General features: G+C 50.8%; 1 protein-coding gene across 5 annotated transcripts in view; it reads right to left on the reverse strand.

Moving 5' to 3' along the window:
- LOC108524065 (glutathione S-transferase theta-1) overlaps positions 1-12,878 on the reverse strand; it is a 26,864-nt gene that overhangs the window by 1,576 nt on the left and 12,410 nt on the right. Inside the window, exons 1-3 of one of the 5 annotated variants that reach the window (XM_017864912.1) lie at positions 8,459-8,655; positions 6,050-6,158; positions 4,781-4,868 (exon numbers count right to left, since the gene is read on the reverse strand). The exons of 1 other annotated variant lie outside the window; for it this stretch is intronic. In XM_017864912.1, coding sequence (XP_017720401.1) covers positions 4,781-4,868; positions 6,050-6,158; positions 8,459-8,570 — 309 coding nt within the window. In that variant the 5' untranslated portion in view covers positions 8,571-8,655. Of the gene's footprint in view, positions 1-2,426; positions 2,578-4,780; positions 4,869-6,049; positions 6,159-8,458; positions 8,657-12,878 lie in introns of those variants that run through there. 3 more of the 5 variants (XM_017864909.1, XM_017864910.1, XM_017864913.1) reach the window with 3 other exon arrangements.

A 12,878-nucleotide genomic window follows, 5' to 3' on the forward strand; every position in this document is an offset into this window, starting at 1 on the left:
ATTGGGCAGGCAAAGTCAGGAGTTAGTGGGGTAGAGAGTTAGTTTTGATTTGCATTTCCCTAATGATTAGTGATGCTGAGCATCTTTTTTTGGACTTGTTGGTCAAAATGAGAATATTCTCAACACATTGGGTTAAGTAAAATATATCAATTTTCTTTCTTTCTTTCTTTTCTTTCTTTTCTTTCTTCTCTCTCTCTCTCTCTGTCTCTCTCCCTCTCTCTCTGTCTCTCTGTCTCTCTCTCTCTCTCTCTCTTTCTTTCTTTCTTTTTTTTGAGATGGAGTCTTGCTCTGCTGCCCGGGCTGGAGGTGCAAGCTCCACCTCCCAGGTTCACGCTATTCTCCTGCCTCAGCCTCCCGAGCAGCTGGGACTACAGGTGCCCACCACCACGCCCAGCTAATTTTTTGTATTTTTTTTTTTAGTAGAGACGGGTTTTCACCTTGTTAGCCAGGATGGTCGCAATCTCCCGACCTCGTGATCCGCCCGCCTCGGCCTCCCAAAGTGCTGGGATTACAGGTGTGAGCCACCGCGCCCAGCCTTACTTTTTTTTTTTTCTTTTAAGACAGTGTTTAGCTGTGTCACCCAGGCTGAAGTGAAGTGGTACCATCTTGGCGCACTGCAAACTTTGCCCCCAGGGTTCAAGCGATTCTCCTGCCTTAGCCTCCTGAGTAGCTGGAATTATAGGCGCAGGCCATCAAGACTGGCTAATTTTTGTGTTTTTAGTAGAGACAAGGTTTCCCCATGTTGACCAGGCCGGTCTTGAACTCCTGACCTCAGGTGATCCACTGCCTCAGCATCCCAAAGTGCTGGGATTACAGGCATGAGCCGCTGTGCTCGGCCTCTTTTTACTTTTTAATTGTGCCTACTAGACAGTTTAAAATTACGTATGTGGCTCACATTATACTTCTATCAGACAGCACTTGACTAAATGAACTAAATTCCAGAGAGGCATAACCCATTCCTAGATGAGCTACTTTCATTCCAATTTCATTTACTTGGACCCCCAAGCAGGCAGGGAGAAAGACTGCCACAGGCACAGGCTTTTCTGACTGAGCAGCAGTTTGGGAACTGGGGACAGGGCTGAAAAGCAGAGAGATCTTATACGCAACATAGTAGTCGGTGATTAGATTTTAAAGCCATGCTAGACTGAGCTAGTGACCTGATCTCACATTCAAGATATCTGAAACCAAAGATAAACTGAAACCAACTAAACCTGCAACCCAGCCCACCTCCTGATTAGCTAGAAGAGAACAACCTCGCATCCTGGTTACCTGACAAAGGGAAGTGCAAGCCCTTTCTTGGGGGGTATTTATTATGCAATTCAATCTCTGTTCTTCTTTTATCATAATGTCTGGCACACAAGAATACATCATGAGGCCGGGCATGGTGGCTCACGCCTGTAATCTCAGCACTTTGGGAGGCCGAGGTGGGAGGATCACCTGAGGTCAGGAGCTCAAGACCAGCCTGGCCAACATGGTGAAACCCTGTCTCTACAAAAATAGAAAAATTAGCCGGACATGATGGCAGGTGCCTGTAATTCTAGTTACTTGGGAGGCTGAGGTGGGAAAATTGTTTGAACCCGAGAGGCGGAGGTTGCAGTGAGTCAAGAAGATCACGCCATTGCACTCCAGCCTGAGCAATGGAGTGAGAGTCCGTCTCAAAAAAAATAAAAAATAATAATAATACATCATGAGACAAGCAAAGAAGCAGGCAAATGTGACCCATAATTAAGAGGGAGAAAAAACAATCCATAGAAATAGACCCATAGGCTGGGTGTGGTGGCTCATGCCTGTAATCCCAACACTTTGGGAGGCCAAGGAGGACGAATCACTTGAGGTGAAGAGTTCAAAACCAGTCTGGCCAATATGGTGAAACCCAGTCTATACTACAAATACAAAAAATAGCCAGGTGTGCTGGTGGGTACCTGTAATCCCAGCTACTCAGGAGGCTGAGGCAGGAGAATCACTTGAACCTGGGAGGTGGAGGTTGTAGTGAGCTGAGATCGCGCCACTGCACTCAGCCTGGGTGACAGAGTGAGACCCCATCTCAAATAAACAAAACAAAACAAAACAGATCCACAGAACACCTACGTGTTGAGATTAGTTGACAAAGATTTTTAGGTAACAGTGATAAATATGTTAGAGAATTTAGAAGAAAAGACAGATAAAATGGATAAACAGATGGTGAATTTCAGCAGAGAAGTGGAAATTCTAAAAACAACCAAATGGAATTTCCAGAGTTGAAAAATACGTATCTCAAACAAAGAATGTATTGAATAGGCTTAATAGCAATTTGGCACAACAGAGGAAAGAATCTGTGAAGGCAAAGACAGGTCAGTAGAAATAATCCAAAACTGAAAAGAAGAAAACGGTGCCTGAGCACTTTTGGGGAATGTTCTCGCTGCCACCCCCAACACTCCTAGCCTCACCTTATGCCACAAGGCCCGGAGGCAGCTTCTCCGCAGAGTCGTGTGCTGCCATGCCAGGTACTCATCCACACGGGCACGGGCCTGCAGGTCCTGAGGGTACCAGTAATCAGGGACCTTATATTTGCGCGTCAGGTAGAGCAGGATGGCCACACTGTGGGTGTGGGGGAGTCACGATAGGTAAGGGAAGGGCACTGTGCTGGGTATTCTATACGTAGTTGTTTTTGTTTTCTTTTGTTTTTGTTTTTTTGAGACGGAGTCTCACTCTGTCACCCAGGCTGGAGTGCAGTTGTGCGATCTTGGCTCACTGCAACCTCCGCCTCCGGGTTCAAGAGATTCTCCTGCTTCAGTCTCCCAAGCAGCTGGAATTATAGGCGCGTGACACCACACCTGGCTAATTTTTTGTGTTTTTAGTAGAGACGGGGTTTCACCCTATTAGCCAGGATGGTCTCGACTCCTGACCTTGTGATCCACCCACCTCCGCCTCCCAAAGTGCTGTGATTACAGGTATGAGCCAAAGCGCCCGGCCTTTTTTTTTTTTCTTTTTTTTTGAGACAAGGTCTTCCTCAGTCACCCAGGCTGGAGTGCAGGGTTGCAATCTCAGCTCACTGCAGCTTCACTTTCTACAATAATGCACCACCGTGCCTGGCTATTTTTTTTTTTTTTTCTTTTTTGTAGAGATGGGATCTTACTGCATTGCCCAGGCTGGTCTTAAACTCCTATCCTCAAGCAATCCTCCAGCCTTGGCATCCCAAAGTACTGGCATTACAGGCACGAACCACTGTGCCCAGCACACTTCTTTAAACTTTCTGACAATTTGCCAAAGTATTAGCCTCATTTTCCAGAGAAGAAAACCAGGCTTAGAAAGGCAGAGACTTGCCCTAGAGCACACAGCTCTTAATGGTAGAGCTGAGAATCTTTCTGAGGCTATACCCAAGCTTTTCTTACCACCAGGCAAAATCCCACAACAGAATGTCTTGCCAAATGCTTAGAGACAGTTTCTGATCAGAGAATCAGAGAGAGCTTCCAGGAGGATGGGTCATCAAAGCTGAGTTTTAAAGACGCTCAGTTCTTTGCATTCTACATCCACTCTCATCCGCTGGGATTCCGACCAGCCTGTGACGGCCTGATTGTTCAAAAAGGCTCCCATGTCCTTTTGTTCTTTCTATCATTCTTTCTGCCAAGAACCCACTCCTATCTAAGCCGACTGAGGTGGTTTGGCTCCCTAAAGCACCACTCAGGAAACACTCTTGCAGCTGCAGGATCCTAGGAAAACAGAACAGACAAGGCCCCCTGGCACTCTCCTCCTTCCCTGGGTTTTGAGGGCTGCCATGGTGATGGGATGAGCATAGACCTGGAAGGACACAGGATGTGTCCATTTGGAGACACAGAAAAGCTTTCAGGAACTTGGGGTTTCCCAAGGGTTGGGCATGCAGGCCAAAAGGGCAGAAAACCTCTGTATCTGCCACTGGCCCATATTCTCTATTAAGCTGGGGCTACACCCATGTCCCAGCTTAACAACTCCATTGTCTGTGCAGGGTGCCCAGGAGCTCCTTTTGCTCCGAGCCAGTTGTTCAAGCCATCTCTGAGGAGGGCTGCAGGTCCCTGTGAGCCACAGACCTCCTGAAGGTGAGAGTAGTGGCAGAGAAACGCAGAGATTGCACATTGACTCTGGCTGGTACCTGGGGGGCACAATGCTGAGTAACACAAGGACTCAGGACACCTGGGGCACCAGGAAGGAAGAAGGTCCCTGGCAGAATGTCAGAGGAATTCATTGGAGGTGCATCCATCCTGAGATTTCAGAGATGAGCTCTAAAGCACAAACTCCAGGTTCTTCTTGTTATGGGTAGGGTGACTCTGGTGACAAAAGGGGCAGAACTGGGGAAAGGTTGGCCTTTCCTGAAGATGACTCAACTTCTTGGGACCTGCTGTGATGTAAGACGTCCATATCTGGTGGCTGTCCCATGGGGGAGACCCATCCCGGGAAGCTGCAGCCCAGAGATGGAGCCACCGGGCAGCCCAGATGCCACTGAGCCATCGCCACAGAAGCTTGGCCAGAGGACTGCCCCATGGTGGGCAAAGCTGCCTTCCTCCACTGGCCTGCCCTGCCTCAAGGATACTCTCACCAGCAACCAAAGGACTGGTGTGGAAGTAAAGTAGATGTTTGCTTTTCCAATCATCAGGGTGAACTGGAATAGCAGGAAGCCAGGGGCCCGGGGTCCAGTACTGACTCTCTGCGGGATGCAGGGCACAGAGACTCTCTGCCTCTGAAGGTTTTAGTTTCCTTGTCTGTGAAATACAAGGTTAGAGTAAGATGGTTCCAGCAGGCCTGGCAGCAGCCCTAGGGTCCCACTTACCTCTCCGTCAAGGTGAAGTCCCCGTCCTTCAAGGCTGGCACCTTCTTCAGGGGGTTCACCTGGGCAAAAGCATCGCTTAAGTGCTGACCTGGGAAGAATCCAGCATAGTGGGTGGTGGGAGGAGAACGCTGAGCCCGCCATGGCCTGTGCCCCTCCCTGCAATGCTCAGGCCCCAGTTTCATAGCTCTTCTTCCCACCAGTCTGCACTCCTGGTTGGCAAAGACTGGAAGGGCCCCTGCGCGAGGAGGAGGCGGCCACTCCACTGGCTGGTACAAAATAGACAACGCCCCTTGCTAAATCCTGTAGGCACAGCCTCCTTCCGCAGCCTGCCCCACTGCAACAGAGCTCACTGTGCAGGGTGTGGTTCCTGGACCTTTGCATGCACCCTACCTACCTCCTCTTTCCACTATTGCCAGCTTCATGAACTTACAATCAGAGCGTCCCAAGCTGCAGGATAGGTCACCTGAGGGGACTCTGGCTTACTACCTTGTCCCTTCCACCATTAACTCTAAGGCAGGGTCATGAAACACAGAGAAGTGGCCTTTTTCTGGTATCTACCTACTTAGAAGCAACTTCTACTGGCTCCACCATATCCCTTTGTTCACCCTGCCCTGGGCATGGTGGAGCTGTGTGTAGCATACCTGCTACCACCTCCCGTACCCTGACCTTTTATTCCCCTTACAGATGGGGTCTCGCTATGTTGCCCAGGCTGGTCATGAACGACTGGCCTTAAGTGATCCTCCTACCTCGACCTCCCAAAGTGCTGGGATTACAGGTGTGAGCCACCATGCCCAGCCTGCTACTGTCTCTTTACCCTCCCTTCAGACTGTTCCTTCACCAGGAACACCCTCCTCTCTTTCCTAGTAAAACATGCTTTCCTCTGCACCACTATATTTGACAACCAGCTTGGACGTCCTCTTGCCTCCCATTCCCTTTCCTCTGCCCCATACACTGCAGAGGAAGTCCTTGTGCAGGACAGTGGGCAGTTTCCAGTAGAGACTAGGTGGAGAAGTTTCAGGCAGAGGGCCAGCCATGGAGTGGGAGCCCTGGGCAGAAGGCTTAGCCAAGTAGAGTCGCCTTACTTGCCCAATTAGCCATACCTGGGTTCTGCTTCCAACCCCTCCTACTACCCCAACCCGCACTGGGCCTGGGCCTGCCAGCTGAGTCCTCAAGGGCCTTGGAGGCATGCCAGAGAAACAAAACGGTGTAGGACTCACCAAGCCCCGGGGTCCCCCTTCTGCTCCCAGCATACCCCCTGGGGCAACCTACCTCCCCAGCAGGAACAAGAGGCAGAGGACAAGGTTTTGGGAGGCAGAGGTTGCAGTGAGCTGTGATCCTGCCACTGCACTCCAGCCTGGGTGACAGAGCAAGACTCCGTCTCAAAAACAAACAAACAAACAAACAAACAAACAAACGAAATGCCTTGGGCCAGGCACAGCAGCTCATGCCTGTAATCCCAGCACTTTGGGAGGCTAAGCTGGTGGATCATTTGATGGCAGGAGTTTGAGAACAGCCTGACCAAAATTGTGAAATCCCATCTCTGTTACAAATTAGCCAGACATGGTGGCACACATCTGTAATCTCAGCTACTCAGGAGACTGAGGCAGGAGAATCGCTTGAACCCGGGAGGCGGTGGTTGCAGTGATTCGAGATCCATGCCACTGCACTGTGACAGCAAGGGCAAGACTCTGTCTCAAAAAAAAAAAAAAAAAAAAAAACAGAAAAAAAAAGAAGTAGAGGACAAGGACAAAGTCAGAGGCAAAACAGGAGGAGCAGAGGAAGGAAGGGACAAAGAGGAACCCCAATGCAGACTGGACGAGTGCAGAGGGCAGGGATGGAAAGTCATGTCCTGAGCTGTTTGCTGTTGCAGAATCTCAGCAGCTGGGCCACAAAGAAGGGACTTTATCCTGTCCCAGTCACTACACTTGGCACCCTTAACCTCTCTCATCCCGCCTTTCCCTAGGCCCAGGTCACACGCGTTTTCATTTTGTTCCTTATTTTTATTTTTTTTTAAGATGGGATCTTGCTAGAATGCCCTGACTGGAGTGCAGTGGCTATTCAAGGACACCATCATAGCGCCCTGCAAGGGGAGCCCTGACAGACCGCACCTGGAAAATCGGGACACTCCCACCCTAATACTGCGCTTTTCCAACGGCCTTAGCAAACGGCACACCAGGAGATTATATCCCGCGCCTGGCTCCGAGGGTCCCACCACTGAGCCCAGCTCACTGCTAGCACAGCAATCTGAGATGAACTGCAAGGCGGTAGTGAGGCTGGGGAGGGGCGTCCCCATTGCTGAGGCTTGAGTAGGTAAACAAAGCGGCGGGGAAGCTCGAACTGGGTGCAGCCCCACCGCAGTTCAAGGAGGCCTGCCTGCCTCTGTAGACTCCACCTCTATGGGCAGGGCATAGCTGAACAAAAGGCAGCAGAAACTTCTGCAGACTTAAACGTCCCTGTCTGACAGCTTTGAAGAGAGTAGTGGTTCTCCCAGCACAGAGTTTGAGATCTGAGAACGGACAGACTGCCTCCTCAAGTTGGTCCCTGACCCCCGAGTAGCCTAACTGGGAGCCACCTCCCAGTAGGGGGGTGACTGACACCTCATAAGGCCAGGTGCCCCTCTGAAGCGAAGCTTCTAGAGGAAGGATTAGGCAGCAACATTTGCTGTTCTGCAGCCTCCACTAGTGATACCCAGGCAAACAGGGTCTGGAATGGACCTCCAGCAAACTCCAACAGACCTGCAGCTGAGGGTCCTGACTGTTAAAAGGAAAACTAACATAGCGCCCTGCAGCCTGGAACTCCTGGGCTTAAGCGATCCTCCCACCGCAGCCTCTGGAGTAGCTGGGACTACGGGCGTGTGCTCCTGCANAACTGGGTGGAGCCCCACCGCAGTTCAAGGAGGCCTGCCTGCATCTGAAGACTACACCTCTATGGGCAGGGCATAGCTGAACAAAAGGCAGCAGAAACTTCTGCAGACTTAAACGTCCCTGTCTGACAGCTTTGAAGAGAGTAGTGGTTCTCCCAGCACAGAGTTTGAGATCTGAGAACGGACAGACTGCCTCCTCAAGTTGGTCCCTGACCCCGAGTAGCCTAACTGGGAGCCACCTCCCAGTAGGGGGGTGACTGACACCTCATAAGGCCAGGTGCCCCTCTGAGGCGAAGCTTCTAGAGGAAGGATTAGGCAGCAACATTTGCTGTTCTGCAGCCTCCACTAGTGATACCCAGGCAAACAGGGTCTGGAATGGACCTCCAGCAAACTCCAACAGACCTGCAGCTGAGGGTCCTGACTGTTAGAAGGAAAACTAACATAGCGCCCTGCAGCCTGGAACTCCTGGGCTTAAGCGATCCTCCCACCGCAGCCTCTGGAGTAGCTGGGACTACGGGCGTGTGCTCCTGCACCCAGCTGTGCCGGTTTTTGTCCTCCGGTCTCGCTTCTCTTCATGATCCAAACCCCTTTATTTGGCCTTAGGGGAACCCCGTGGTCTATTCCGTGAGACCGAGCAGAGTTTGGGGGAGCCCCCACTCTTGGATCTCCCTGCTGGCTCTTTCTCCGTTCGGTCTCCAAACCAGACCAGCAAGGGCCCCAGGAAGAAGGTGGCGCCGGGAGAAGTTCCCTAAGCTATGTATGCCTACCTGTCCCTTCCTGACTTTTCAGTTCCCCAAACCTGAGGCCAGAGCTACCTTTAATCAGATCCACGACGCGCAGCTCGAAGGGGATGCCGTTCTTCTTGGCGAAGATGTAAACAGCGCGGCAGGGCTGGGACAGCAGGTCCAGGTACAGCTCCAGGCCCATAGCGGGGACAGACCGACCAGACAGGAAACCAGCAGGAGAAAGCAAACTCCAGTGCCAGGACTCGGGTCTCGGACCTCAGACCACGCCCCTGCGGCCTCGCCCCCCGACCGCGGGGCCCTATTGGGCGGCTCCGGCGCCTGGGGACGCTGTTTAGTCCAATCGCGGGCGGCGGGCGGCCTGTCGGAGGGCTGGGCCAGCCTGGCTCCTGCCGGATCAGGGCGGGTGGCCAAGAGACGGTTGTCCTTCAGGGGGATGCACAGAGAGGCCCCAGTTCCATCCCTTTCGTTCCTGGCTCTCTCATTTCACTTAGCATAATGTCTTCAAGGTGCATCTGTGTTGAAGCGTGTGTCAGAATTTCCCATCGTCCCCATTTTAGAGGAGGAGATAAACACTGAATGATTATAGACCCAGAAAGTCTGGCTCCAAAGTCCATCCTCTTGGCTCAACACTGCAGAGTCCTTGGTGCCAGCAAGTGGCAAAGCCTCAGGGCTTACGTTCAGTGTTTTGTGGCCACTCGCTTCACTCCAGTCGCACTCCCTGGAATGTGACAACCTTGGTCTTCCTGCCCCTGCCAGCACAGTGCTATCCATCGCATTCCCTGGGTTTATTTCTTCCCTTCTCCAGGCCTGTGTTTCTCCATCTTTAAAATGACAGGGAAGCTAGAGCCCTCCTAAGTCCTTGCAAGTCCACACCCCTAAATTCATCTGCCAAGTTGTAAGCCCAGACCTGCCCCTTGCTGCCAGGGAGCCCCCCAAGGCCTACCATGGAGTCTGTCAAATAGTATGAGTGTCACATATCACTTTCTTTTTTATTTTTTTATTATTATACTTTAAGTTCTAGGGTACATGTGCATAACGTGCAGGTTTGTTACATATGTATACTTATGCCATGTTGGTGTGCTGCACCCATCAACTCGTCCGCACCCGGAGTCTCGCTCTGTCGCCCAGGCTGGAGCGCAGTGGCCGGATCTCAGCTCACTGCAAGCTCCGCCTCCCGGGTTTACCTCATTCTCCTGCCTCAGCCTCCGGAGTAGCTGGGACTACAGGCGCCCGCCACCTCGCCCGGCTAGTTTTTTGTATTTTTTAGTAGAGACGGGGTTTCACCGGGTTAGCCAGGATGGTCTCGATCTCCTGACCTCGTGATCCACCCGTCTCGGCCTCCCAAAGTGCTGGGACTACAGGCTTGAGCCACCGCGCCCAGCCCACATATCACTTTCTAAAACAAATCCCACTGAAAGTGTGTCAGCCAAAGCATAATGTTTTCTAGAGAATAAGGAACATTTCTGCAAAGAAAGTGGAAGTAATAACTATTTTATTTTATTTAGATAGAGTCTCTCTCTCTCGCCCAGGGTAGAATGCAGTGTTGTAATCACAGCTCACTACAGCCTCCAACTCCTGGGCTCAAGCCATCCTCCCATCTCAGCCTCCCTGAGTAGCTGGGACTACAGGTGCGCACCAAGACGCCCAGCTATTTTAAATAATTTTTTCTGTAGAGGCAGGGTCTCACTATGTTGCCTAGGCTGATCCTCCCACCTCTGCCTACCAAAGTGCTGGGATTACAGATGTGAGCCACGACAGCTGGCCAGTAATAGTGATTTTTTAACTGGAAAAAAATTAAGGAAATATGAGAAATTCAGATTTCCATGTTAAAGTTTTGAAAGGAGGTAGACACTCAGAGAAGGCAATGGCTGCCTTATCCTCACCTCTGGATAACTTCAGTCAGAGGCCCAAGGAGGAGCTGTCAGGATTCTGGTCCAAGGCTCAGCCTGTCTTGCAAGTTCAAAACCTAATTTGGGGTGCGAGTGGTGGCTCGTGCCTGTAACCCCAACACCTTGGGAGGCTGAGGCAGGTGGATCACCTGAGTTCAGGAGTTTGAGACCAGCCTGGCCAACATGGTGAAACCTTGTCTCTACTAAAAATATAAAAATTACCTGGGCGTGTTGGCATGTACCTGTAATCCCAGCTACTCGGGAGGCTGAGGCAGGAGAATTGCTTGAACTCTAGAGGCAGAGGTTGCAGTGAGCCGAGACTGAGCCATTGCACTCCAGGCTGGGTGACAAGAGGGTAACTCCACCTAAAAAAAAAAAAATTAATTTGGTCCATGTTTCAGGGCTCATCATTTTCTTTGGGTCTGACTCACATAAACCAACTCACAAAGGCTGTATTTATTAATTTATAGAAAACAAGATAAAAGTGAAAGTGTATGTGATTTTTTTTTTTTTTTTTTGACTTAGCCTCTCTCTGTCACTCAGGCTGGAGTGCAGTGGTGCAATCTCTGCTTACTGCAACCTCTGCCTCACGAGTTCAAGCGATTCTCGTGCCTCAGCCACTCAGGTAGCTGGGATTTCAGGTATGTGCCACCATGCTCAGCAAATTGTTGTATTTTTAGTAGAGACAAGGTTTCACCATGTTGGCCAGGCTGGTCTTGAACGACTGGCCTCAAGTGATCTGCCAGCTTCAGCCTCTCAAAGTACTGGGATTACAGGCATGAGCCACCATGCCTGGCCTGGAAAAAAGAGAAAAGTCATTTAGACAGAATGCTCCCAAACATTGCTCAGTGCTCTCTTGGCTGTGTAGTCTCCTAGAAAGCCTCGTGGGTGTTACTGGCCAAGACCAGGTCTGTTCTGTCCATGCACAGTAAATTAATTATCGTGACACGAGTTTTGCAAAAGAGAAAAGATTTATTCACAGGGCACCAAGCAACGAGGTAGGATAACAGCTCTCAAATCCACCTCCCTGAAAATAAGGCTTAGGGATAAGCCTTGCTTCCAAGCAACAGAGCACAGACCCCAGCCACACTCAAGGGGAGGGGGCTATACAAGGACGTGAATATCAGTCTGCCTGCCTCGTGGGCCTACAAACGCAGCAGGGCCATGCACTTGGTTTAAAGCTTTGCTGTTGCCATCTTGACATTCTTAACAATTTAAAAATAAGGGTCCCCACATTTTCCTGTGTAGCCAGTCCTGTCCAAGGAGTCCGAAGAGCTCATGAGGGTGGACAAGGCACTGTCGGCTCAGGGCAGTGATGTGGCCACTAACAGCTGTTCTCCCGTCTCCCAGCCCTACCCCAGGGCCACACCTTCCCCTGGTCTCTCACATTCTTTTTTTTTTTTTTTTTTAAGACAGGGTCCTGCTGTTGCCCAGGCTGGGGTGAGTGCAGTGCTGCAAACTTAGCTTACTGCAGCCTCGACCTGGGCTCAAACAATCCTTCTGCCTCAGCCTCCTGTGTAGCTCAGACCACCAGAGCATGTCACCATGCTCGGCTGATTTTTTGACTTTGTAGAAATGGGGTTGCACTTTGTTTCCCAGGGTGGCCTCAAATTCCTGGGCTCAAGTGTGATTCTCCCACCTCAGCCTCCCAAAGTGCTGGGATTACAAAGATGTGATCCACCGACCCTGGCCTCTCTCACATTCTTGACATTTAAAGTTACTGTCATTGACAAGGAACATGGTTACACTCAAATTTACTCAAGAAAAGAACTCTTTTCTCCATTAAAGAGATATGTGGCCTAGCTGCTTCCTACTCTAGTTGAGGTCTTCTTTTTCCTTTTTCTTCTTCTTCTCTCTTGTTTTTTAGAGACGAGGTCCTGCTATGTTGCCCAGGCTGGTCTCACAGTTCTAGCCTCAAGAGACCCTCCTGCCTTGTCCTCCCAAAGTGTTGGGATTACGGGTGTGAGCCACTCTGTCCAGCCTCAAACTGTGGTCATTAGATCAGCAGCAGCAGCAGCCTTGCCTGGGAGCTTGTTAGAAATATACTACCAGGCTCCCACCCCTAAACCCAGACCTACTGAATCAGACAGAGTCTGTATTTTCATAAGATCCTCAGGCGATCCAAATGCGCCTTAAACCTGGAGGAGCTTTGATCCAGAACCTGGGCTGGAGGCCACCGGGGGCCACCCTGTTCCTCACAGACTGCAAGGCACGTTTTTTCCCTTGACTCTTCTCTCTGTCCCAATGTCTCCTTCTCTCTGTGTCTGACCCTGAGGACCCTATGACATCTTCTCAGGGGAGTTTCCACTGCCAAAGGGCTGATTCTCTTTTTTTTTTTTGAGATGGAGTTTTGCTCTTTGTTGCCCAGGCTGTAGTGCAGTGGCATGATCTCAGCTCACCACAACCTCTGCCTCCCGGGTTCAAGCGATTCTCCTGCCTCACCCTCCCGAGTAGCTGGGATTACAGGCATGCACCACCACACCTGGCTAATTTTTTGTATTTTTGGTAGAGACAGGGTTTCTCCATATTGGTCAGGCTGGTCTCGAACTCCTGAATTCAGATGATCTGCCCACCTCAGCCTCCCAAAGTGCTGGGATTAC

Source organism: Rhinopithecus bieti, unplaced genomic scaffold (genome assembly GCF_001698545.2).
Source record: "Rhinopithecus bieti isolate Rb0 unplaced genomic scaffold, ASM169854v2 scaffold_80299, whole genome shotgun sequence".
In the NCBI taxonomy this organism is placed as follows: Eukaryota; Metazoa; Chordata; class Mammalia; order Primates; family Cercopithecidae; genus Rhinopithecus; species Rhinopithecus bieti.